Source organism: Pseudopipra pipra, chromosome Z (assembly GCF_036250125.1).
Source record: "Pseudopipra pipra isolate bDixPip1 chromosome Z, bDixPip1.hap1, whole genome shotgun sequence".
Classification (NCBI taxonomy): domain Eukaryota; kingdom Metazoa; phylum Chordata; class Aves; order Passeriformes; family Pipridae; genus Pseudopipra; species Pseudopipra pipra.
The window spans coordinates 68111283-68138529 of NC_087581.1; the positions used below are offsets into that span (position 1 = coordinate 68111283).

General features: G+C 40.8%; 1 protein-coding gene and 1 long non-coding RNA gene across 2 annotated transcripts in view; one reads left to right on the forward strand and one right to left on the reverse strand.

The window, feature by feature from the left end:
- LOC135407281 (uncharacterized) overlaps positions 1-17238 on the forward strand; it is a 33379-nt gene extending 16141 nt beyond the window's left edge. The window contains exon 2 of the long non-coding RNA XR_010426790.1: positions 10228-17238. This is a non-coding gene — a long non-coding RNA (uncharacterized LOC135407281). The remainder of the gene's footprint in view (positions 1-10227) is intronic.
- The window catches only part of GAK (cyclin G associated kinase), a 75464-nt gene continuing 57407 nt past the window's right edge, over positions 9191-27247 (reverse strand). Inside the window, exons 23-28 of the mRNA XM_064642154.1 lie at positions 23228-23362; positions 22771-22890; positions 19999-20211; positions 18556-18704; positions 16386-16562; positions 9191-14724 (exon numbers count right to left, since the gene is read on the reverse strand). Coding sequence (XP_064498224.1) covers positions 14623-14724; positions 16386-16562; positions 18556-18704; positions 19999-20211; positions 22771-22890; positions 23228-23362 — 896 coding nt within the window. The 3' untranslated portion in view covers positions 9191-14622. The remainder of the gene's footprint in view (positions 14725-16385; positions 16563-18555; positions 18705-19998; positions 20212-22770; positions 22891-23227; positions 23363-27247) is intronic.

A 27247-nucleotide genomic window follows, 5' to 3' on the forward strand; every position in this document is an offset into this window, starting at 1 on the left:
TGTGGACACATCTGCATAGGATTGCACATGTGCTTACCACCTCCTCACACACACAAAATCCCCTGACGGCTTCAAATGCATGTAGAGGGAAGGGAAACCTTTACAGTGTGACACACTCTTCCAAGATATCTGGTTAGGTTGATCATGTCAAATGTTGCAATGATATAAAACCATTTCACTCAGGTACAACTTCAAACTGGAACTCTAAAAACAGATCAGAAGAAAAACACTTTGCTGTTATCAAACTCTTCCAGAAAGCCAAAACACAGGGAGAAGAGGTTTGTTTGCATTGGCCAGGAACAGAAAGAGCAGATGACCAAAAGGAAACCTGGAGTCAAAGCCAGGTGATGAGAGAGGAGACTGATTATGATCTTTCTTGAATCAAAATGCAAACTGAAGTGTGAGCAGCAGTAAGCACATCTTTAAGTCAGGCCATGAAATGTCCCTATTTTCATATACAATTAGCCTCACTAGAGCAGTAAGAGCCGCCTCAAGTCTCCTTAATGTAATCACTGCTTTTGGAAAATTTCCTCTTGTTGCAGTTTCTCCCACAACATACCTCCCTGAATAGGTGATCATTTCAGTCAGAGTGTGAGGAAACATCTGGGCCCATCTGGCTCAATTACAGTGCCTTGTTCCAAAAGCATAACCCATCATTTTCTGTTCATCTTGTTGTATTTTCACTTTTGTCTGAAATTAGGACACGGTCGGAAACGCTAATTATTTTATGAATCATCTAACATCAGACTTGATACATCTTTTTTTGTTGTTGTTGTTATGTAAAATCCTTACTTTCGATTCTTTTGTCCACTGATACCAGTGTAATGCTGTCTGGCTTATCTTATTTCACAGACACTGGAAAAAAAAGGCTTTCTAGCAGAAGAACTGGCCATGCATACGGCAACGTGCTCTGAATGCCCAACGTCTCTGTTTGCTGGCAAATTAAGTCTCTCTGCCCTCTGGTACACAGAGAGTGAGCAAGAAGGAGACAGATCCAGATCATGCTGTGCAGGCAGCAGAAAGGTGATGCTGTCAGCCCATTCCAGCTGACAGGGTGCAGCAACCCAGGGCTCTGCATCATTTGCAACCCAGCAAGCCTTTCACCCAGACATGCAGCGGGGCTCCGAAGTACATACATAAGACAAAGCACATTCAGTGCCTGGCTCAAACGCTACGATCTCAGGCCCAGCTTCTGGGCAGCTTCCTGGGCAGAGGATGGGAAGCTCTAAAAGGTGTTGTGCCCCACAGCTCAGTGGAATTGTCAGATGCAGGGGAGCAGGAGGCCTGTGGGAAGTGCCTGTCCCTTTGTGGTACCAAGGAAGAGCCAGGCTGAACAGCAGGGCCTCTTGCACTGTTGTATTATGCAGAGATGTGTCTGTTGCAGAAGGGCACGTAGAGTAAGTGCAACTTTGGACCATAAGGAGAACTTGGAGTCCCATGCTTTTTAGCTGCTATGACAGGAAGAGGAGCAGGGGCAGGCCTCTTCGAGACATTTCAGACAGGATTTACAGGACACACAGCAACAGGCTGGTTCCTCTGGTCTGTCCAAGCATGAGGTATGTCAAGGGGAAACAGCAGGAGCAGGAGAGAGTGTCCCTAGAGAGCTGGTTGAAGGCACCCAATTCCTTTTATTCAGTTCATTGACCTGTGGCACAAAAGGGTACGTTGCCATCAGATGAGACACTGGAGAAGGGCAGATCCCTTCTCTGATGCTGAACTATTAGACCTGCATTTGCATGGCCAGCTGTTCCAATGCTTCAGGCTCACAACATCACAGACAGTGTATTGAGCTTTCTAGAAACCCCAAGGTCTGATTAGCCTTGGAGTCACAAAAGCAAATGCACCAAGACCCTCTTCCAGGAGCCCAAGTCACACAAGACAGGTGGATCTAGGACAGGGTCCCTGGGGAAGCACTGTGCAGATTCCCAGCTATCATGTGCCGTGTTTCCAAAAGGTTTGCTCTGAAATCAGAGGTCCAAGACCACAGCAGGTACCCAGAATCACAGAGCTGCCCTCCCTCCTGCAGCAGTCTCCAAGCACTACAGCAAGCTTCTACAAACAGTCCCCTCTGCAGCGATGCAGAGCCAGCTACCTTGTCAGCTTTTGGTGTTGAGTCTGCAGCAACAGAAGAATCAATTCTGCCTAGAGAGGTATTTCTGCAAGCCAGCACAACCCAGTCACCAGTCCGTGCAGCTGCACACTGCTTATGCAAAGCCTCATGGTTCAGTTGGCCAGCAGTGGCTCCCACAGGACAGCGTGCTCCTGATCCTGGTGACTGTGCAAACCATGCCATTGCAAGTAGGGAGGTGGGAAACAGCTTGTGCCATCTCATCCTCCACGTCCCCAGGGCTGAAAGGTCTCACTGAAAGCAGGAAAGATGCTAAGTAGGTTTGTCATTTGCTAGAGATCAGTTACAGATCAGTGTAAACAGCTGATCTCCCACTGAATTCACTTCTTTATTATACAATTTATTAGAGGATTATTCAGACAGCTCAGCTGGATCTTACTAGCACATCAATATTTATTCTGCCCTTTAGCAAGAAATGGAACTACAAAGCATGATTTTCTTATTAAACTCTCCTTCTGGGAAGGCAGCACCTTGCTAATGCCACAGAAACCCTCTCTCTCGTCCATGAAGGCTTATGGCCTCCTGCAGACCCACTCCTGGGCCCACCTCAGGAGCACAGCCCGGGAAACACAGGCACCATGGTGTCCATGTGTCACCAAGGAAGCACATCTGCCCAAGCCAGGCTTCCCACTGCACAGGCTGGTCTCTGCTGCAGAAAGCCAAGCTGTAGCTAAAAAGCTAAGTGGAGATACGACTGCAGTTATATTTAATGCCAAGAGAGGCACTTCAGATTTCCAAAAGTGCCATAGAGAGAAAAATAGATAAATCACCACTGTTTCAGATCACTCCAGCACTGAAGTTGCAGAGATCAATAAGCAGATAATTCTGAGAAAGCCACATGTCTGAAAACAGGGCTCTGCCTCAGCACATATTTGCCTAGAGTGCCAGACTGCTTTCTTGTTCATGCTCATTGCTCCAAAAATAAATTGCTTCAGCATCTATAACTGGATGTGTAAAACAAGGGCAAACATTATCTCAGACACAGACACATCAGAAAATAGGAAATACATGGGGCCTGCAGGGCCTGTACTAAAGGTACAAAACCTTAGATTTTTTAGAAGCTATCCAAGTTATTCCAGGTATTGACCTCTCATTGCAGAGTCTTTGGTATTGTAGGCTGTTTGAAGGACTTAATTCCTTGTAACTCTTGGCAATTCCTTAGAGGAAAGTGGGTGTTTTTGTTTGCCACAAACACTGGCACAATAGAATTTCTGAAATTTCAGATCTTAAGAGGCCTTGGACTTGCCTTTTCTTACCTAGAAATTGTAACCTTGTAGCTCAGCCATACTCTCATAACAGACCTTGAGCTTCGTAACATCGTTTTATTAGACCTCAGGTTGTGTCAGGCCTTGAATCTATCTTGGCTTGATTTAGCCATCTCTGCAAAATCTGTTAAGATGCATCACCCACAATTTGCCTTAGGATTAGACATGCTGCCTAGCTTGTCTCAGCTACAACAGCAAAATTGTCTAATGGCCAGTGCCTGCCCTTTTCCTGTGGTTTTGAGCTTTGTTTTTGAGCTGTTGCCTAAGTCTTTTAGAGTAAGTTTTGTTCAGCCTGTGCAATTATATGGTTCTTCCTTCCTAAGAAATCATGTCTTATACAAAGAAAGAGCGAACCTGAATAATTGTGGTTTAATTAACCCTGGGGACCCGCAGGAGGCAAGATAATATAATCTACTAGTACGTGTGAGGTTGAAACATACAATCATCCTAAATATACTCAAGAACGAGAGGAAAAATATTAACCTATATGAACAGAACATTTTCCTGGAAATAGGGTTTGCATGACAATGAACAATGCACAGGAGGGGCTAAGACAAGATATTGATGAAGTAACTAGTGCTAGAAGCAAAGCCTTGAGCTTTTTAGGATAAACTTTTTACTCTTTTGTTATGTTGGAGGAGCCAACTCAGATGCAAACCTGTGCCTGCAGGTGAAGCCAGGACATGTCCAGGTCCTTGGGCTCCCAGAAAACTCCTGCTACTTGCCCTGTTGTTACATGCCCTTGAAAAAGGTCCCTTTCCCTCCTTTCTGTAAGCTCCCTTTATGTACTACAAGGCTGCAGTGAGGTCACCTTGGAGCCTTCTCTTCTCCAGGCTGAACAACCCCAGCTCCCTTGGCTGGAGAGGTGCTCCAGCCCTCTGTTCAGCTTTGTGGACTCCTTGGAATTCCAGTATGTCTACGGCCTTATGCTGGGGGCTTCAGAGATGGAAGTAGAGAGGCAAAATTAGTAAAATTCAAGCCATTTCTGAAAGGAGGGAAGGAAAAAACCGCTTGGTTTTCTTCACCTTGAACTCCAGTGACTTCCTGGGAGAAAATGCAGGGTAGAGTCTGGCAGGAGGACACAGGTGGATGTGTGCCCTCTCCTGTGCATTGTGCAGGTGGGGATCATTGAAACTGATCCAGCCTTTGTCCTGTTAAGGGATACAAAGCTACTCCAGCTTCTGCAGAACTGGAGCTTAATTTCAGAGTTCTGGATAAATGCATGGTCTTCTGAGACCTCCTTCATTGTTTGCTTCCACAGAACTGCAAATACTTGTGCCAGGAGAAGTGTCTTTGGGAAATGCACTTGCATTTCAGACTATCTGTGGGAAAGGATACAAAGTATTAAATGTCATCATGGGTCACAGCAATAGATCTTCCAGTCTGTGCTAAAGATCTGCTGAAAGATTCAGCAAATTCTGATCTTCCAGCATTTGGAGTCATCTTCTAATACTATTTGCATAGCACTGAAATTAAAGAACTGCATTTATGATTTCTCGGTTGAAGCAGACACATCGCACTTGACAGCAACAGAATTAAAAGTTGAAGCTCATTTGATTTTATTTACCTACACAAAATGCTTGATCATATTAAAGATGCAGTTTCCATCCAGGTAGAATTCTAACTTTGCTTTTAAGGTCTTGCTTATCTCCTTGTGAATTGCTGTCATTTAGACTGAATTTTATATCTTCCTGCATGAGGGTAAATAAATGCCCAACAATTTTTCTCTGAAGCTGCTGGCATTTTTTTTTTTTTCAGACGGGGAACTTCCCAGGACAGAATTTGATTCATCACCTGAGTTTAAGTATTTAACACCCTGATCAGATGCATTTTGTGGCACTCATGCTGGGGCACAGGAACACTGGTGAGAGATCAGTCTTTTCTATGAGAGCACTTGTTAAGGATGAGACTAGTGCTGGAAAGTGCAGGCAGGCACCCTTTGGAACCACCCAGGAACCTCACACCCAGTCACCTCAACAGCCTCAGCAGGGGTGAAGCAACCTGGGCTTACCAGCCAGTACAGCCTCAGTTCCTGGGAGCAAGTATTAGGACAGTACAGCAGTTTGCACTACCAGGAAGCTTTGCATGCCTAGTCTGTTCTCCCTCCTCCCACTGCAGATGTCTGTACCTGAATACCTGCACTCTAAATACTTGTATGTCTGTACTGAAGTCACACCTACTCACCACAGGCTGGGCACACGCAATGCACAGCCGTGGGATGTACCCACTTAGCCCTTTAGTCTCCTCTGCTGCTTTCAGTCATGTGTCCCCATCTGTCTGTATCCACCCCTCACCCCAAGTTCAGAGAGTCCTGTGCTGCTTCTCCTCTTCCTCATTCTCCAGCTCTAAGAAGACAGCAGAGACAGAAACTGAAGGGCTAAAGCAGTGCCCTTGCTGGAAACTGCAGCAGCTGCACAACACAGTCCCCAGCAGAGCTTTGGGAGAGGAGCTGGGTGTCTCCGCTGCTCTTCCAGCTCCAGAGAGCTGCTAGCTCTGCCTCAGGCATTGTCAGCCTGTGAATTCAGACATTCAAAGGCAGCCCTTTTCTGCAGCATTCACACACAAACCACACAAAGGCATTCAAAATGGTTAGTGTGGCTCAGGCTTGGTTAAATAAACCTGTGTGGTGCCGGTGTGAAATGGCGATGGATACGTCATTCTGCCAGCAGATGGCAATCAAAACAAGGAAATAGGATTATTGATGATAAATAATTCCATGTGCAGCCAGGTGCATTTTATTCAGGGGAGCAATGCAGCTGCCACCCACTATGAGGGTGTACATGTGCAGCCAGGTGCATTTTATTCAGGGGAGCAATGCAGCTGCCACCCACTATGAGGGTGTACATGGCAGAAGAAGAGGCCAAGAAGAGCTGCTTGCATTAGGAAAAGCAGAGCAGAGAATGGAGTCCCTTCTCTCTCTTCCCCTTGGATGAGTTCCTAGGAAGATATTTTATAAGAAAACCTCAACCACCCTTTTTTACATCTGGAGATGGTAAACAACTGCAGTTCAGCTCTCTGTGAGGGACATGTTCCTCATGGTTTCCCACACACAGGAGAAGAAATACAGAGGTCTGACAGAGGCTCATGCCTTACACAGGTAGGGAAGAAGCTGCAGCAGGTGGGCACAGAAGCAGACTAGGAGTTTCCAGGTCTAATAGGTGTTAGGCTCATGCTGGTAGGTGAAGCAGAAAAGCCTGGTAGAGGAAGGAAAAAGGTGGGCAGCTTCCACAGTGAAGATAGTTGTGTGAAAAAGATATTGGTAATCAAACCCTGCATTCATCCCTGGTTTCAGGCTGAGTCAGTAAGGGCACAAGAGGCAAATTTAGCCACAGTATACAAAAACATCTTGGTGAAATTACATAGAACATGCACCAGGTTCAACAGCCTTAATTCAATCAATTGAAACACACCTGGGAGTCCAGTTCTTGTGGTTCACACATCCCTAGAATAGACCTGGCACCCTTTTTTGCCTTTAAGGCATCCTAAGCTAGGATGTGGACAGAGCAGATGGGCAGCAGGAAAGAAGGACCTATGAGACATAACAGTGACTAAGTTTTGCAGGTCCTACTTTGATGAAGGTCAGTTTCCACACAAAGTCTGGTGAATTCATGCTTTAGAAACTCCAGAAACCCGGAGAAAGATGAGATCTTGGAACCAGCGACAAGAGGGAAGTCTTTGGGTCGAACACATCATTAACAGCTGCTAGGAAGGCTGTCAACATCAGCATTTTTGAGCTTCTTAGGGAAACTGACAGGACCCAGCTAGCAGGGATCAGGACAGGAGCAGACCCAGTGGGAGCACCAAATTCAAAACACTAAGCTAGGTAGTGAAGCACTCTGTGCTTCATAGCTCATGACATCCCTGCAATGTTAAACCTTTGAAGAGGCTTGTAATTTAAATGAGCTTCCTGAGCAAGCTGGATGAGCTGTCTCTTCAGGTTTTGTCTTGCACATTAGAAGTGTGCTGAACACACTGCACACTGTTTGGCAAGGAGGCAGTGCACTGACCATCCCATCTCCTGTAGAGTACTTCTGCTGTCTTCCCGCTCCCCAGAACTGTGCACAAGGAAGCAAGCAGTGCAGTTCACCAACAGATAGTGGCCATTAGTAAGTGAGGCCTTACCAAACGTGAGCCCCTAAACACCCCTACAAAGATAACTGCTTAATTTTTGGGTCTCCCAGCAGCATTATACACCAGAGAACATCACAGCCATTATTTCCTGTGTGCCCAGACCTTTGATTAGGAGCTGAAGCCATTCCAGGAGAACAGCCAGCAGTTTCAGAGATTATAGGAGATGAAGTCTCTTACAAGTTCAAAGGGATCCTTCCAGTTCAAGTCTTCACCTACCTACATGCTCCGTTTGCCTTTCTTCAGCGGTTTTTGCTCAAAAATCTGCCAGAAGTCCTCCTCTCACCCTCATAACAGAGGCAGTGCTACGTCAAGGCAAATCATATTCTCTTCTCCAGCATCCAGATCAGGTGTCTACAAGTACAGACTTGGAAAGCTTTGACTGCTACAGGCTGCTCTGTGCCCCACAGTACTCACAGTGTTTCTGCTGCCTTTTTTTAATCTCCCATTGGCTCTTGCTGTTTTGTTTGTTCTGCTTGATACTGAATTTACGGCCATGCTATTTCTTTGTAACACTTTCTGCCTGGTGTAATTACATACTGATGTCTGCCAGCTTGACTCTTCAGGGTTTCTGTCTGCAGTGGAGTGTTGTCCCAACTCAAGTCTTTCCAAATACATGTCAGAGTAGCTGGAGGCCTTGTATAGGGCAAAGAAAGATGTGCTTGACTAATGTTATCCTTCTTTGCTGCAGTGGTGAAGGATTGGAAGTAGGTATCAATGCATGTTTCAGCATCTTTGCACGTTAGGAGTAAACTGACTCACAGCAAAAGTGGCAGCATGTTCTCTACAGGATATAAGGAGAAGGATTATTCGGTGAGGTGCTGAAAGACTTATCTTAAGTTCATGTAAACTCAACAGACTATTCAAAGTAGTAGGCAAAATATGAAAAACATTAATCAATGGCAATGGCTTTTCCCCAACAGTGTTTGCTTTGCTTGCTAATACTTCTCTTTCCTGACTCATGCACATTCCACCCATCCTTCTTTGGTCACATCTGTCCACTCTCCTATATCCTCTCTGTTTTCCACACTTCTCCTTGGGGAACCCCTGTGGTAATCCTATACTTTTGTGCTTTTAACTTCTAAAGAAACTTTCTCAGTGTCACTAAGTGGCTTGTTCCCAACTATGAGAGATTCTGCTTGTCCATCCTAGTTTGAGAGCAGAGAGCCAAAAGATGCTTCTGAGCACCTTGCTAGTATTCTCCCAGCAGCAACTCACCCTTTGCCATCCAGCATTCCCCCAGATTTCTGGGATCTGCAGTCCTTCATCACCATATCTCACTCCCCCGTCATCTCTACAGGCTGCTCATTCCTCCCTCCTGCCTCAGGCTTGTCCCCTTGCTCTTGCTCCCCTTCCCTTTGATCACTGCCAAACACGTAGGCAAGAGCTTCCCCTGGGCAGCAGAACAGCACCACATCAGGTCCTGTGCAAGAACCCCAAAACCCAGCACAGGCAGTCTGGAAAACTGAGCTGCCAAATCCCAGAGAACACTGCAGGGACACCCCTCCAACAGAAGAGACACTTCTGAAGAGCCACTTGGTTCCCAACAGGTTCAGCCACCTTGAACACACTAATGAGAACCATTTCTCTAATATATGCATATTGTTCTGAAAGGGGCAGTGGAAATGCTTTGGGTGTTCTCTCTTGCTAAAGAAGGAAACATACAAAGTCATTTTGCTTGTTTTAATTGATCACTGGTTAGGTTGTAATACATTTCAAAGCAAAATATTCTGTTCAAGGACATTGTAACCAAACATTAAATCTACTTTTAAACAAGGCTTAATTTGACTATATTACCTTTATATACATACAGGTATAATTTTCATTTCACTAGTAGCAAAATTACACAGTACAATTGCATTTCATGAAAGATAGCAAAAGAAAAAGGACTGGAGTGTCTGTTCTGTCCTTCCACACACCCCAAACCAGAAAAAAAACACAAGTATAGAAAGTACAATCACAACTACAGATAAATACAATAAGGATCTCAGAGCAAGCTAAGACCTTATCAGAGAAGACAATCACTTCTAGAAATCTACGTTGCAAATATACAGTACATTCCACTAAAGAGTTTTGGGAGTTCTCACGATGCCTCTTAATCCCCTTTTGGTAATAAAAGCTTCTATGACAACATGTATCCTTCATAAAAAATAACAATTTGTGTTTTTGGAGCGTATGTTGGAAGCTTAATGAAGTCTAAACTGCAGCCCACAGCAAGCTCACCCAAACAGAGAGCGAGCGAGCAAGCATTGCAAGATTGATCATGGGCAGAAGCACAGCTCAGCTCCCTGTCACTGGGCAACTGGTAGCTTGAACTGCTCTGCACCAGGGACAGACTTGAAGGGTGGGAAATGATACATTCCTTTTACAGCTTCGCAGGTCAATCGCCTGGAAGTTCCTGACAGAAAACGTCAAATGACTCATACAAGGTTAATTTGAACTTCTTTACAGAGCGGACGTTACATTGCAATTGTTAAGACAATTAAGGACACAGCTAAGGGGCAACAAAGTTCCCACATTTATCCCATCCCTGAAACGATCCTGTGAACAGCAGAGAATGCAGTGGCCAACTACTATGCAAACACACACTGGCACTGCTGGGGAAACTGGTCTGGCCTTGGGAGGTGGGATGGTGCATGTAATCCAGCAGTCCCAGAGGGCAGATGAGATTTCAGCTGCACTCAAACTCTGCTTTGGTTTGTGCAGAATACTCTTCTTGTGCAATGCAAGCCTTGAGATGTAGCCTGCATTCAGAAAGGAACTATTGCTCTGTGCTTGGCAAGACACTGGAGGAACTCTCTCGAATTATCAGGAAAATGGAGGTAAACAAGGCATTTTTTTTGAGCACTAGTTACCCTCACAAGTGCAACACCAAGGACCTTGCCATTGTTCCAAGGAAATGTACTCCATCGGCACTGTTGTAGGTTTTCCATTCTGTTTTTGCTGAAGGAAACTACCACTGATCAGCAAAATATCTGAACTTGACCCAACTAAGTGCAGAGGACCTTTTCCTTCCGGGCTTTATGTCTAACTAACCACTAACACTCTTCACTGCTCTTAAGGAACTCTGACAGCACTAGGAAACACCAAACAGGCATGCCAAGGTTGAAGACACCAAATGACTTCCTCCAACATGGTCAAAATACATCACTCACCTCCATTAGGCAGGTTCCAGTCACGCACACTCTTAACACCAATTTTTCTTCACAGATCTCTATTTTAAAATGCTATGCCTGACTCTCCAGATCTAACAGCAATGTAACAAGCAATTTAATTAAAAAAAGAACTAGTGGAAACCTGCCCTATCATTTTAGAAACGCTGCTTTATAGAAAATTCTGAGGAAAAAAAAAAAAGGAAAGCCAGACTTGCTACTGCCACGTGCTACAGTCAGTCAGCAGCACTCTAAAACGGCTGGAAAAGCAGGCTACAAAACAGGTTTTCTCTACTAATCTAGACCTGTCTTTAGCAGAGGTAGGTAGGAGTAGGTCAATGAAGAGAGAATTAGAAAACAGTATTTCAGATGTAGTTTAGAGCCTGGGTGTTCTTCTCTACTCTTCCTTTAATCTCTGTTGCTTCGTTTTTCTTTGTTGTTGCAATAACCATGTCAACCTACTTATTTTTTAAAAACTGGACCCTGGTAGGCTGCAACAGATGCATGGCATTAGTCAGTGGTTGCTCCCAGAGAGAGGAGTGACCAGTGTGGGTGAGAAGGAGGAAGATTCAAGGAAGTTTCTTCACCGCAGAACTTCAAGCACCGCGTGCGAAGCCTGGCAGGCTCAGGTATTAACCCACCAGCACAACTCAGTCACCTCAGTCTCAAACTTTGCTGTTGGCAGATGCAGATATAAAAATTTCAGCTTTCAGGGCACGGCTTCAACACTTCAGAACTCAACTGCGCAATGAATAATAAGCATGAATTGAAAATACACATTTTAAGCAAAGAGAGAATCCAGCCAAGTCTCTGATGAACCATTTTTTCTGTAGCCTGTTCTAAAAGCCTTTCAGGTTGTGGACACTAAGAATATGGCCACAGTGAAATGTGTGTGTAATCATTTCAGTGCAGTCCTATTCCAAACAGCAGACAGACAATAAACAACAAAGTACAGAGTATGCAAAAGATTGAAAAGCTCTTATTCCCAGATTTTCTACCATTTTTTATTACTGTTTTAAGATTAATTAAAACAGAACTGCTAGACTTTTCTTCCAAATGACCCTCTCCTTTAAAAGCAACATTAAGACTTAATATATGTTTATATGAAATGTACTCTGATTTCCCTTTTCCAGGTTCCTGTAACTAAAAAATTCAATATATAAGCCTAACGCTAAGAAACACCTTTAGTGGTCCTCATGCTGCTTTGTGTTCCACAGAAAACAAAACTTCAGTTTATTATGTTCATAGTCATCATTTGAATTTTTATTTTTTTCTCTTTAATTTTCAACTTATAGTTTGCTTACAGAGCCTTACTGAAATCCCCATTTTTTGCATTCTTGTATGCAACACAGCTAAATGACAGTCACCTAAAAGAGAAAAAAAACCAACAAACCTATCTGAAATAGTTTCAATATCAGGATTCAAAGGCTTATCAAACTGAGCATCTCCCAGAATCTTAGCAGCAAAATTCAACTACACAGAAAGGAGCAGGACAGAGCAAATCAGCCCGTTCCCCCACTGAGAACCAGAGATGACTAAGCCATCTCTGTTGAGTTGAGCTCAGTAAGTTAAGCTGCTCTGTCAACCCAAATGAAATTTTGGTAATTATCAAACAGCTCTTGCAAGAACCAAAGCTCATGATTTTCCGTAATCTTAAAAAGAGAGGATCAATTTCAAGAGATCTTCAGTTCTAGATAAGACCATTGCATTCATGTTTCCCTGCTTGCTTAAAATCACCTCTAAGGTTCTTCTCTGATGAAAACTTTGCAAGCAAGAGTAGAGAAATAAAAGCAGATTAATGTAGACATCATCCAGAAAAGGTATTTTCCTCCCAGTTCTCAGGTTTTAACTTTTTAAACACCTGTTTCAAGAAAAGAGCAATTAAAAATGTGTGCCTCAAAATTAAGCCTCCTGTATGTGCAAACATGGGGTTTTTTTAAGTCCTTCCTTACTCAAAGCAGCTCCCTCAGAAATGCTTTCTCTCTCAACTGTATTTAGGACTGCAGTCAAAGTCATTATATATTTGTTTATGTCTTTTTAAACCTATTATTAGATAGCATTTGTCCTAGAACTGTAAAGAGCCGTGCAGGTCTCCCACAAACCTATCCTACCACCAGAAGCCTTTAATTTCCATGGATGCAAAACACATACACAAAGAGCTAATGAATTGTCCCAAGGAAAAAAGATTAACTCTTACTTTAAATCAGACAGCAAGTTATACACTTTTATGAAGAAATCTACTGAGACTTAAGACTGCTTCAAAGCAGGAACTGAAATACAACTGCAGCTATGAATAATATACAAACTTTTTGATCCATAACTAATCCTAGCTTCATCTTTAAAAAAAATTTAAAAAAAAAATCACAGCAGCTGAATATATATGCAAATATACACAAACCCCCTGACCAGAGGTTAATAAGTAACTGTGTTGGATCAGAGCTTAGAGACCATAAATTGCAACCTGTGTTCACACATCTCTAACCCATCAGCTCTTGGGCTGGTGTGGAAGTGGAAAATCTCATCCCACACACTGTTTAGGTGACATTAGAATCTCATGTTTTCTGTTCAGATATTACTCAGCAGAACAGTTACCTCTGATAACGATGCAGCCTCCCTCTCATATAAAAAGGCAAGATGGTCAAAATATCCCCTTGAATGCCCAACTGTACTGAATCAAGAGACTGCTGCCAAGGATTTAATGCTCCAACACTAATTTTCAATATTTTCAAACTTGATATGAAAACTGCATTTTTTATTACAGGGAGTATAACAGTCATTGGTCATTTGCATTCATCCACCCCAGCACTAGTGCAGAAGTGCCTTCTGAATAGGGATGAGAAAACAGGGCAAGTTTTGTTACCAAGTTGTGTTTCTACTCATCTTGCACTAGGCAGTGCATGGAAGGTAGGTGAGCAGAAATGCAACAAATATACCCCATGTTTTCACATACACAGATGCCATGTGCCTATCTCAAAAATACAGAAGTTCAGACGTGCAGCAAAACGTGTTAAAGCACTTTAAACGCTCTCCAGATGACAATGAGCAATGCAATACTCAGACAACTCAAAGCACAGTAAAACATTTGTGCTTACACTTCAAGTTTCAGAATAAAATTATTTCTATCAGAGTATCTGAAGTGCAACGAAAGGAATGTTCCACTGAAATCAGAAGCAAGAGACACCATTTAAAGAACCGGGAAAATATGCGCAGGTCAGATTACCACCTTATAATAAATAATAAAACAGCAGGAACATGCAGACCTTAAAGTCAAAATTTGTTTCTAGATTCATGATATGTAAAAAAAAAAAAAAAAAAAAAAAAGCAAAAATCAAGAACAACCCTGTCTGATTTCCCCACATCTGAGGTCTTTTTGGCTAAACAACTGTTACTTTGTTGTAAGGAACACAGGTATTGCCAGAAAACATTATTTACAGAATGATTATCAGATTGATTACATAAAATAGAGATGAAAATATACACCCTTAGGTTTGAGATAAGCCAAGCAAATTCACTGCTGCTAACTACAGCACTTTGAAGAAGGCGACAGGCACCAAATATCAAAGTTGAATCACAAAACTACTTGAAGGAACAGACAAATTTGGGAAGGTAGAGGTACAGCAAAGATCAATGAAGTTGGAATGGTTTATAATTCATACTAATATACCAGAAATTATTTAGCTTCATTAAAACTCTATTTCTCATATATAAAACTGAAGAGAAATCTTTACTCCCAGACTGTGATTTCTACAGGTACTGAGCAGCTTTTTTCTTAGTGGATCTATGTAATGCTTTGTACTCTACATCTTATAAAATACATCCCCACGTTTAAGTGCATGACTAGAAACTGCGCTGAAATCATGGAAAAAGCGCTTCATAAATCACAGGCGCAATAAAGTCACAACAATGCTCAGCTCCAGTTTCTGGAAGCAGTTCTGTGAGAGGTGAAGTTTTAGAAAAGGGACTTCGATCCCTGGTTTTCAAACTCTGACCACGCGTCGTTCAATTCCATGAAGATCATTTTGGCATACTGCTCATAAGGCTGTCCCGTGGCCTGAAGACAAACAGAACATATAATAAGCATTAAAATATTAGGAATTAGGTGACTTAGAAAAGATCTCACTCCTTTTATATTTGTCCTCTTATTCAACAACTTTAGACTGATTTGTGAACATAATTTTGCAGACACGTAACTCTCTCTAACCTTATCCAAAGCTTGCCACAAGTATTCTAAACAAAACCAAACCCTTGGATTCCTTAAATTATCTTCAAGCTTACAGAGCAATTCATAAATAACTGAAACTTAGCTAAAAACAGTTTTCAAAGCTCTTTCCATAAAAAGTTTTAGTTATTATCACTTAACCGATCAAATAAGTAACTTTTGCATTTGCTTCCTGAGACAGCTTGCAGTGGTGCACAAGGATAAAATCTGAGTACTTTTTAAAGACAACTCCTTCTGGATGGGATTTTTTGGAGTAAAATCTGTTGCTGATTGTCACTGATGTTAAGATTCATGCAATTCATGTAACATGAATTACATTGCACTTCCTGTGCGTTTCCTTCCACACTCAAAGACAGTATTGATCACGATTCCCTGCCTATTTCACAGCAGCCCTGACTCTGGGCCCAACACAACCCAACCCTCGTGGTTCATAGAGATCCAGTCCCAAAACAGGAATTATTTTACCAGGTTCTTTCCAACACAAAAGGGAAGCTTCAGAGCCCTTTCCAGTATCCTTCCCCTTCTCCTGCTGCTTAGCTCTTGCCAGCTGCAGTACTGTATTGACTCTTTTAGAGGGTTCTTTAGTGGATAAGTGGCAGAAAAAAATAAATGAGAAAGAAGACTGTGTCTCAAAGAGACCGGTTTTCTGACACTGATGCACTGAGGAGCCTCCAGAAAACACCAAAAAAAACATCACAAGGGTAAAAGAAGCCACATAGCCAAAAATACTGAAGGACAGGGGGGAGAAAAAAACCCAAAGAGTGTGTTGTTTTTTTCTGTTATGGACACAAGACAACACAGAATTGAGACTACTGCTCACTGAACCACCAGTGACAGCAAGCCTGAAAATTCAAACCAGGTATATTCAATGCTTATCTTTGTATCTAAAATACAACTCAGAGCAATAGCTCAGAACAAGAAGGTACCTTCATACACTGGAAGACTAACAAACCATGGAATGCATTAAATATTTTAAAAAGACTACTGGAATATCACACTTATCACATACTTTTCATCTGATCATTTGTTTACTAAAGTATACTTTTTCTAGTAAAAATTGTTTAGTAAACAAGTTTCAGCAGGTTTTTCCTAATGGTTTTGCTATGGCAGCCTCTGAGTCTCCATTTACAGGTGCATAGTCCTAAAAGACCTGAAATATCAGCTCACGGAAATAAGCCAGATTCCACTAACCAGCACTAAACCTGCCTGCAGTCAGAATCCAGCATAACTGACTTTGGTGCTCAGTACATCTTTCATAGGATGTTTCATTTATTAATGCTTACCTGTTGAATTCTGTTCTGTGTCAGGACGACAAGAAAAATCCCAGACTACCTGAATGCAGCAGGACACCACATTCAGAAGACAACAGAAGCAAAGTGAAGAGCACCTAGAGTGCTGATCAAGAAGCAAGGCATTTTCCAGTGACTAGTACAGTGTGGTAAAAGCAGCTTGTAGTCCTTCTAAAGTAAAGAAGATCAGAGGACCACACTTACCTTATCTGGATGAACTACAAGGACTGCTTTCCTGTAGTACTTCTTTACTTGTTCAGGAGTTACTAAATCTGCCATGCTGACTGGTTTCCACTTAGTTTCCCCTTCCCAAAGCACTGTATGAAGAGTGGATATTAATGCTCTGATATTTCTCTCCTTTCCTTCAATCCATTCAAGAATCTGGGAAAATCAGAATATATAGAACTGAATGCAGCACTGTAAGGATTCTCAGTCTTTCTACAGACATAATCCTCATTCTGTGCACAATTACAATTTTAAGACTCAAGCACAGTTGTCTTACTGCACTCACTCCCCAAGTTCAACTGTTTTAGCCATCTGAAAGTGAAACTTTTCATCTACCACTCAGGAGTAGTTCACTGTTATTAGTTTACTGCAAAAATTCAGTCATTGCAAGAGATATTACTGAGATAGTTACATATCACAAACCTCTGTAAAAACAATGACAAGGCAATTGTCAGGAGTAATTAAAAGCATCTGTTACAATTAGATGTTACATTCAAATTACATTAATCTTGTCCCCGTCAGGGCACAAGGTTAATTTACTAAAACTCTTACCTGATTTGTAAAAAAGCATAAGTGCACAAGCATTGTACAAAAGATCATGTATATTAATAGTCAATGTTTACTTAAGCAACTGGCAGAGGAGCACAAACTAAAGTGTTCTTGGAGATATCCCCGACAAAGTTATTCTGATAACTGGCCATTTCCAAATTTAACAGCAATATTCAAGCCACTGATATAGTGATAGTGTTTTCATTGAATGCTTATGTAATATGACAATCTCTGCCATCTATCAACAATGAGTATGGTAAATAAAAATCTGTATTTATTTCCACTTGCAGTGATTTGTGTTAAAAGGTAACCACGTAAACTGTGCACTCCCTTTTCAGAGCACCCCTCCAAGGTTCTTCTACAAACTTTTCTAAAACACCATAAAGGCTACGAAACTGAAAGTACATTATTATGCAGTGTTATCAATGAGTAACACATAAAAAAAAAAAATCTGAACAGCTCATCAGGTAACACCTCCCAAATTAGTTATATAGCTTATTTCCAGAATTGCACCTCCTAGTAATTTCTTAGGACAGCAGCAGCACTTGTTAACCAGTAAAAGCAAGTATGTGGTCAGCCTGAAGACAGCTATTCTCAACTGCCTGTTTTTTAAAGCATGGTTTTGTATTATCAGTTAAATCTATCTTTTCCCAGGAGACCTAGGGGAACACTAGAGATAAAGAGTAGTTCTAGCTTGGAGAAATGGGAGTTTGACAAGAAAACTCATTCTTTAATTCTCCAAGTTTAGTTGAAGGCAACAGAAATTTGCATTCCATCCATACATTTTTGTGCTATTATCACTGCTACTTCATTGCCAACTGACTCTTGTTCCTGCTAATTGTTCTAGAGTCACATGATTTAAATAAAGATAAAATTTCGTTCTATTTTATCGGAATGGGATAGAGGTAATTTTTTCCCTAGTAGCTGGTGCTATGTTTTGGCTTTAGTATGATAATAATGCTGACAGCAGCAACTAAAACATTGGTGTGTTATGTGGTGCTTCCCCCGAGTGAGAGGCTTTTCAATTTTCCATGTTCTGCCAGTGAGCACAAGAAGCTGGGAGGGAGCTCAGTCAGGACAGCTGACCTAAACGGGCCAGAGAGATATTCCATATCACAGAACATCACACCCAGTACACAGACTGGGGGGAGTCAACTGTGGGCTGTCCATTGCTGCTTGGGGACGAGCTTGGCACTGATCAGGTGAGGAATTGTACTGTGCATCACTAGTGTCTCCTGGGCTTTCTTCTTCTCTCTCTCTTAAATTATTAGTATTGTTTATTAATAATTAATAATTATTAATATTAATAATTATTAATATTAATAATATTAATAATTATTGATAATAATTATTATAATTATTATTGTTATTATTCCAACCCAGTCCAGTCTATTATTTTACTTTATCTCAGTTATTAAACCATTTTTATCTCAACATGCGAGTTTTAGCTTTTTAATCGATCCTCCTCCCTATCCCACCTCAGTGGGTGGAGGGCAAGTGGCTGCATTTTAAACCCATGGCCATTAGTTTCTCTGTTAGTCATTGTATCCTTCTGCTAAGATCAGATTTTCACTTAAATCAAAATCACTGTTAAACAAACCTTTAGCTTCAAGGGGTCCATATCTTTAGACATTTCTTGTTTTCTCATCTCAGCAATAGTCTTTGGTCCCTTTTTATCAGATTTCGCTGAAAATCCTTGATTAGATAAGAGATCCTCAAAGTCATTTTCTGAAACTTTTGGCTTTTGACCTATGGAAGGAGAAGAACATTAAATAAAAAGTTACATAGGAGAATACGTTAATGGGGGAAATATATGGCACTCAGATACACACTCCTGGCACGTATCACTACCATGATAAACATTCTTCAGTGACTTGATAAATTCCACAAGACTAACAGAAGGACAAGAATAAAAGAGATCACTGACAAGCTTTCAGTCTAACAGAACAGACAAGCTCACGTGCATCCATCTGACTGAACACTTGCATGCCCTCTTTTTTTAAAAATGGGAGTAGACTTGAGGGAGCACACATCTATCTGTTCATGGTTTTGGAAATGGTTCCATTTTTCCACTGTAAGTTAATTCTAATGGCTATGCAGCAGTTTTTCAACTGCTCTAGTTAGAAGTATGTAGTCAACATCTAAGTGTTGCAACTTATACAGTATAATGAAGAGATAAAATACTAACAGGAATATTCATTATAGAACCAACACATTTCAGAGAACTGTAGAATAACTGAATTCTGAAGAGGCCTCTGGATGTTATCTAGTCCAATTTTCACTCAAACAGGGACAACTCAGTTCATTTCTCAGGTCTCTGACCAGTTGACGTCCATCTGTTTTCAAGGGAGAGGAACTACAACATCCCATTTCAGCACTTCATCATGCTAATTCATTTTTTTGCCTTGTTCTACAGACTTCCACATGCTGCAACTCATGCCCACTGCCTCTCCATCCTGTCATTTCTTTCCAGACACAGATCAACAGAATCATTTCAACATAAAGTATCTGTTGTTCATTTATATGCCAGCTAAAGGGAGGCATAATCCTAATACCAACACGCCAGGAAAATAATATTTTCCAAGAACGTTGATGTAGAAGAGGCCATGCCCATCCCTATAACTCTACGTTTGCCTATTCAGTTGGAGCATCTTAAATTACTCCCAGTATGATTCCATCTGGTCCTGCCTCCATATCTGTTTGAAACCCAAGAATTTCCAGTAAGTTTAGCCTCAAACTTTCTCAAGAGTAGGTACTAATTTTTAGTTTGGAATAACGTTGCATCCCTTTCCCTGTGTATCACAAACGGACTAGCATGAAACATTATCAACCATCTCTCCCCAGATAGATAGAATTTACCTTTCTAAACCCAGTGATACAAAAAGGAGGATACCAGATTTGCCAAGAACTTCTGTTTTTCTGTTTTCTACTACATACAACCTAAATGTAAATAAAAATATGGAGGTACAAGAGCTTCTGCAGGCAACAGTGCACCCAACTAACTTCATATGGGCCACTGTAAGTAATAATTCAGAAAACTTACCGAAGCTTGGGGTTCTGACTCCTCTTTCTTCTCGTCCTCCAATAACACTGAAGTTTACTGTATAGTTGGGCTTAGGTGCTGTGCTGGATTTAGTCTGAGACTGCCATGAAGTACTTGGTGGTTTTGGGGATTTCTGCCACTGATTTCCCAGCTTCTGAGATGGAGCAGTCTTCTGACTAAATCCACTACCCAAGAGTCCACCACTGGAGGAACCTAAAAATAAATACTAAGTTAGTTGTTCAGTTTAATACAAGTAAAACAGTTTAGTCTTGACATATAACCACAGAGCTCACAGTGATGCCACGATACATGAGAAAATGTAACAGAAAAGTGTGAGTAAAATGAAGTTAGAAGAGTCTCATTAACAACTAACTTGAATAGCAGGAACTAGAGACTGAAAGTCTTCCAGCCTCTTACAACTCAAGTTCTCAACTGTCAGTTTCAGCAGAAGCACCCACTCTTGTCTGATGGGTCAGGCATGTGTCAGACCAGAAGATAATTTGGCTGTGACAGTAATTATGCCTCCCAACGTTTGTTAATACGCAGAGGACAATGAATAACTAAGCACATGATAAAAGAAAGTAAGCATATTGAGAATATTCATTTTCAAATGAATGCTTTCAAAAGTCTCTAGTGATTTCTTGCACTACTGTTTAAGAAAGACGAGAACGTTATTCTACAGCAGCATTCACAAGGAATATCACATGAGCTAAAAAAGCACTGCAGGAGATACTGCTGTAATCATCCCAGTGTGGTACAGCCCAAGCTTCTCTGGGTATACACAGCAATGTCAACTCAGTTTGCTCTTCCAAAGCTGTTTCCTCACACTTCAGCTCTCTTGATTGCTCTCTTTTGTAGCTGCTGCTTATAGTTATAACTTGCACAACAGGACGTCTTCCCCTGGGCCATGTACAAGATACCTTACTGCAGCTTTAAATACCACACCTGATACAACCTAGTATTCAATACAACACCTGATATAATCTAGGAATATATTGTCTTTTTCAGGAAAGCACTCAATTGCAGTCAACTCAGTTTTCAGCTACTTATAACTTGTGAAATTCACAAAAAAATCTGTTACTAGTCAGAGTACCTGACCCTGCACTCTGAAAAATTATCTCTTTCTACTATTCTTTCAAAGCAGTCTACATTCATTATTCCAGTCTTCAAGGCTACCAAATTCATCCTGTAGGGCGAGTCAGTGCCTCAGTACCCACAGAAACTTTTCAAACACCACACTCCCACTTCCTTATACAAGACCATTCCTAGAAAAGAAGAGAGTGATGACACCAACTAGCACAGAACAGAACTGGTATCCTACCACTACCCTAATACAGTACTTTTAACTACCTTTAGCTATTGCCTCTTTTGTTTTCATATAGCATTCACATGTAAGCAGCTTGCACTCTCATAAATTCTCTTCCAGAATAACCATTTGTATGCGGACTCCAAAAAACTCCCATGAAAGAAACAACACTCAGTCTGAATTCCAGTTCTTATAATGCCTTGACATTTCAAGTCTGAGAAGGTTAACTAGGATAGTGACATTTGACTACTTTTTAATGCAGTAATTTTTCCTATTGAAAGGTAACTGAAAGACTAATGAATTGATCTAAGTCCTGCTAAAATCAGTTCCATTTCTTCCACTGATTCAGTGTGTGCTATACCTGCATCTTCGAGTCAAAGAAAAATTGATTTTTTTTTTTTTACTGTCACACGATCTGTAGGTTTAACAAGTCTGTTAATTATTAAAGTAGAAAATTTTTGTAATTTGTTTACTCCCAGCCAGCCTCTCCTTCAACATCAGAATTTTGCAAGTGATTATGCACAAGCAACATAAAGAAGTCAAACGCTGCACGTTACCTTGTGCTTCTAGAAGATAATTCCACTGGCACTCAAGTCAACACACAACGTTAACTGCCAGGGCAGCAGAGTAAAAACCTCCATCAGCAACAAGCTAAGGGAAAAACATGTTTCTGCAATTCAGCAACACTAGGCTGTTCTGAATCCTTCCTTGTACTCTTGGCAGCTGGTCACATTAATGGTAGTGTGGGTACTGAAATGAAAGGACCTCAGCTCCTTTTGCTGCCCTTCATTTTCCCACTGTTTGAGAATGCTGCAGAGCTAATTCCTGAATTTCAGGTGAATATAACATCCTGGAACAAGTGTAACTCTGTGTTGTGTCTTACCTTCCATAACTCCTTGTGCCCACCACTGCAAACTGACAAACGTTCCTAATGCTTTTGGCACTCATGCACATGTATGGGCGTGATTTGTGCTCATCTTACAAACCTGGTGTGAGCAGCAGAGCCATGAAGGTCTACTGAATTCAAAGAAAAGTACGGAATTAACAGGAAAACAACTGTCACTTTGGAACTAACAAATTTAACTAATTTAATCCAGCTTTCATTTTATATCCTTCAAGCACAGTACTAATCAACGCTAGGTAAGAAACCTCAGGTTCAGTTACTGAATTAGCACCCTCTCTTTTCTCTTACCACCTCAACGAGATTCTGAAGCATTAAGTATTTTCCACGGTTTCTATACCACAGCTGTGGTTTCTTCTGAAATATTATTTTGGATGTTTCACACAATATCTGTAAAATTCAATCTTTTCTTGTTACTCATCAGCTCTCTGCAATTGCCTCAAGCTGGTTGTTAACAATGAAAGGGAAACACTTTCCTTATAGGCTATCAGTAACATTTGTTAGTACAAGAAGCAAATAAAAAAAGTAGGGGCATTAAGTATAGTCTCTCAAAATAAGATCTTACCTGGAAGACCAGATCCAAGATTGGCAAGATCAGCGAAAGGATCTAAGTTCTGAGATTTCGCCTGGCTGAAAGACAGACCTGAAGACACACTGGACTGGGTCCCTGTGGTAAAAGCTTGACCTGTATAATAAGAAGATGTATGATGTACGTGGTCTATTTGGAAACTGAGAGAATGAATAAAAAGCACTATTTCCAGAACATCTTGTGCAAACCTCCCCTGCATTCTGCTTCATGACACCTTTTACCAAGAATCACAATTACTATATAGAATTGAAACTATTTGACCCCTCTGTCTTGAACTTAAATCTGAAAAACTACGTGAGTGCTTTATTAAAGCATCATTCAAGCAACATAGCAAAAATGCATGAGGATGTGTTCAGCAGTGTCAAGTGATTAAAATGACCAAGTCTGGAGTATTCCTTATTCCCTCTAATGGAAAAATTTAATTCTATAATACCTTCACTAACAGGCTTCAGCTGTGGTGACGCTACATTACTGCTTGTTGAGGAATCTGCCCAAGAATCCCATCCGCTTAAGAGATCCGGGTGGCTTGTAGATGATGATATTTTAGGTGGCTCTGGTGCCAAATTCCCTACAGAAGAAAAATGAAATCTTATTTTTTTTTTAAGAAAACCATCACGATAATGGATATTTTTCTAATACCAACAGAAAGGGTACCACACCGTCTACTTCAATGATCAATTACATAGCTTGTTTAAATTTCTCAGTAACACAGTTACTGAGTCAAACAGGACTCAGAAGGGTTTTATCACTGGAATTCCTTCATGTATATTTAAAACACTCCCCACACTTCATAGGTAAGATATTTTCATGCACAGGCAATGCTATGAATTTAACAGCTTAGGTCTCCTGGGCAAAAGACTAAGGCTAGAAAGCCACTGGTGCTTCATGAATGGTGTTCTTCATCACTCAGCAGCCTGGGTCCTACACAGGTGGAGCCAGGTCACTTCAAACTGCAGGTTTGCCTAACCCCAGCCTGTTGTGACAAAGGGAGCTCTTGACCAACTAATTGCCCTCTCAGGTGCAACACATCAATGAACCCACACAATTAATAAGAGGAAGGCTGATCTCTTCTGGGAAAAGACTGAGAATCTCCAGCTCCATGGTTAAAAGCCAGTTTTCTATATGTGAAACAAAACCACCATGCCATCTAAAAACAGGCAACAAAAAAGTCACATTCAAAAGGATGCAAGGGTGCTTCCACTAACTCCTAGAAAGTGTTGCATCCAACAGAAGGTTACAGCTGCCATCTCTGACATTTGCAGATGGTTCCCCACTTGCTCACTCACACACAGCATGAGGTGAGCAACCCTCAGAATGAGGTTCCACTCCTAGGTATGGAACACTCAGAGCTGCATGCCTCAGCAGCTCTGAGCATTCAGCTTGTGTAGACTCACAGTGAAGCACGACAGCTCTTGAATCTAATCTCTATTTCAAGGCTATGACAACAGTCTGTGCTACAAGGACAGGCTGTATTTCAGGAAAACCAAAGCATTCAGTAGTGTTCTAGGACACTTCAAAGACGTAGCATTTAGAAAGTTAACCCAGCCATCCTTACAAAAACAATGACATTTTGAGGCCTTGAATGTTCTGAGTACTACATCACAGCCTTTCACTTTTCTTAGCTTTTCAACTTTATATTCTGAATATTGATAATAAATCCTTGTAATTGAGGAAATAATTAGAAGCAAATTAAATATCCCCTCTAGTATCTCAATCCACTATATTACTATATATATATATATAACTATATACTATATATTACTAAATATTATTTACACTTAGATCTTACAGCTGTAAATACATCAAATACTCTGCAACAAATATCTGCCAAGAGCCTGTATTTCAGTACTACTCTCTGCTGCATGTGAAGGAAAACATCAGAATAAAATGCTGGCATTTCCAGCCCCTTCTCCAGGGCTTCAGCTTCATCTCCCTGCCTCTGAAACCATGGGAGAAACAGTATGTATTTCTCTCAGTACTCAGGACCCCAGCTATCTGCTAAACAGCAGTGTCACTGGCTACAAACCTCAAAGTATCCAGCATCATCTACTCATCAGCTTAGAAATTTTTTCAATTATATGCCCCTCCCAGGGGACATATGAGCAGCCTTGAACTATTTTAAGTATCAATTTTTAGGCTAGAAATTGTTTTGGCTTACAACCCCCGCTATTACTAGTTTTTTTTTTACAGGGGCATAAGAAAATTAACAACCACATATGAAATTAGCTGTTATAAAACCAAGTTGAGAGAAATAAGGTAAACTACGGTTGAATGCATTTGAAAGATTGAGAACACACTGTGGGAATCAGCTGTTTTATAACTGCTGGCTTAAGAGCACTCAAGTTGATCGCCTCCCCCACTCTGAACTAAGCAGGAAGTAGCCTACTGCTCTGTACAGCAGTAAATTCACTATTAATAGTAAGAGCTCACATACATCCACTACACTTTTATCACAAAAGCCTGAAACAATGGAATGTGCAACATACTGAACAGCTGACGTATTACTCATTAAACCGTTCATTCTCACGCTATATTCTTTTTAGTTGTACAACTTGGGCATTACACCAGATTTTTAACACCAAGGTCAGGGCAAAGAACTATTTCTTTACTAACACTGCTCAAGCAAAGCTAAGATGTAAGAATACGTTGGTGGTAATCAGATCACACTTTCCAGCTTTCCAAAATAAGAGACATGCATTTTACTATATCCTTGCACACAACTTCACACAAGGTTTTCTTTATTTAACTTGTCATCTCTACAGGAAATCCTTTAATCACAGAAGACAACGGGATTTTCTGTGAATCAAGAGGCTGGTTTATTATGATGCAAGGTTTTTTTAACCTTGTCTAAAGCCTGTCTGAGCACACAAGTTGTCACAGAAACTAACTTCTACTTGGGAGAAGACAACACTGGTCACTCAGGTTTCTTTTGATCACCTTCCACATCTCCTGCTATTTTTTGATCAAATTAGCTCATTCTCACAGAGGGAAATATGTTCCTGACTTGACCTGCATTAAAGATGACCTGCTACTTGCAAATCCAAAGCAAAATTAAATTACCTTGTTAATACGTGGCTGTTTAGCAGCAACTGTGCAACAGTTTCCTATTACAGGTCAGAATGCCTTAACAGACCAGATACTCTCTAAAAGCTGTCTTTCCTTTTAAAACTACTATGATTTTAAATTTCAAGCCACGTTTGAGAAATACAAGGCTAAAATTCTAATCCTTGAACTTGTGTTCACTGAAACACTACAGGTATCTAGAGAGGTTTAGTAATCAGTTACTGCCAGTGAAATACATCACTAAAATTTGATTCCAGACACTTATTACTGCTTCAACAGTAGATTCAACAAATCTATTTACTACAGCTTACTTTTAATGGTCACTGGCATTACTACTGATTTATTTTTAGTGAGTTTAAAATTGTTTCTCACTTTAATGACCTCGTGTTTGCACTTTCTTTTGCTCACTTAACACCATTTTTCTCCCATTTGTCCCTTCTTTTCCAGTTATTAGTGATCATGTCTTTTCACTCCCACATTCATATTAAAAGCAATATAAGTATTAATATTCCTAACTTTCTTGATAAAAATTGATACCTGTAACTGGACAGAATGTTAAAGGCTCAGACACATACTTCATTTCAGCTGAACACATAGAAAAGCTGTCATTTGAAAGATAATTGTAAAGCAGCATGAAGTGTTAACCCAATTCCTCCACTTCCATAAGGATTGCACAGCCACAGAGAAATACTGGGAAATCACTGTATAACAGACTGAAGAGAAAATGGGTACATTTCAAGTATCTTTTCCCGTGTTGACAGAAAACTCCAGAAGTTGCATTATGATACCTGCTATTTTAATGTATTTACCAGGGTGCAACCTATCAACCAAAATCAGAAAGAATAAGCATAAAAAAATAAGCATTGAAGTCAGATGTAAAAATATTCCTCCTTTTTCTTCTGTACTTGCTCAAATTTACTAACAGCTGAACAATGATGGTGGTCTCCTTAAGGTTGCAGGTGAACATTTAGAGAGCAGAAATTCACTTTTTTTTACTTTTCCAACTTAAATTTAATACATGTAAGGGTTCTCTGTCTCCTCTCTGATATGAGGACAAGCTGAGGGTGCTGGTACTGTTTAACCTGGAGAAAAGAAGAACTGGGGGCAACCTTATCAATGTGTAAAAATATTTAATGTGAAGAAACAAAAAAGACTGAGCCAGACTCTTCTCAGTGCTGCCCAATGGAAGGGCAAGAGCCAATGGGCACATTTTTTTCTGTAAGATCAGTCCAACACTGGTACAGGTTGCCCAGCTCCAGAGTCTACATTCTTGGAAATACTAAAGATCAGCAAGGACATGGTGCTGAACAGCCTGCTCTACCTGACCTTGCTTTGAGCAGGTCAGGTAGATAACTTCCAGAGGTCTAGAGTGAGTTAGATTTTGGCTGAG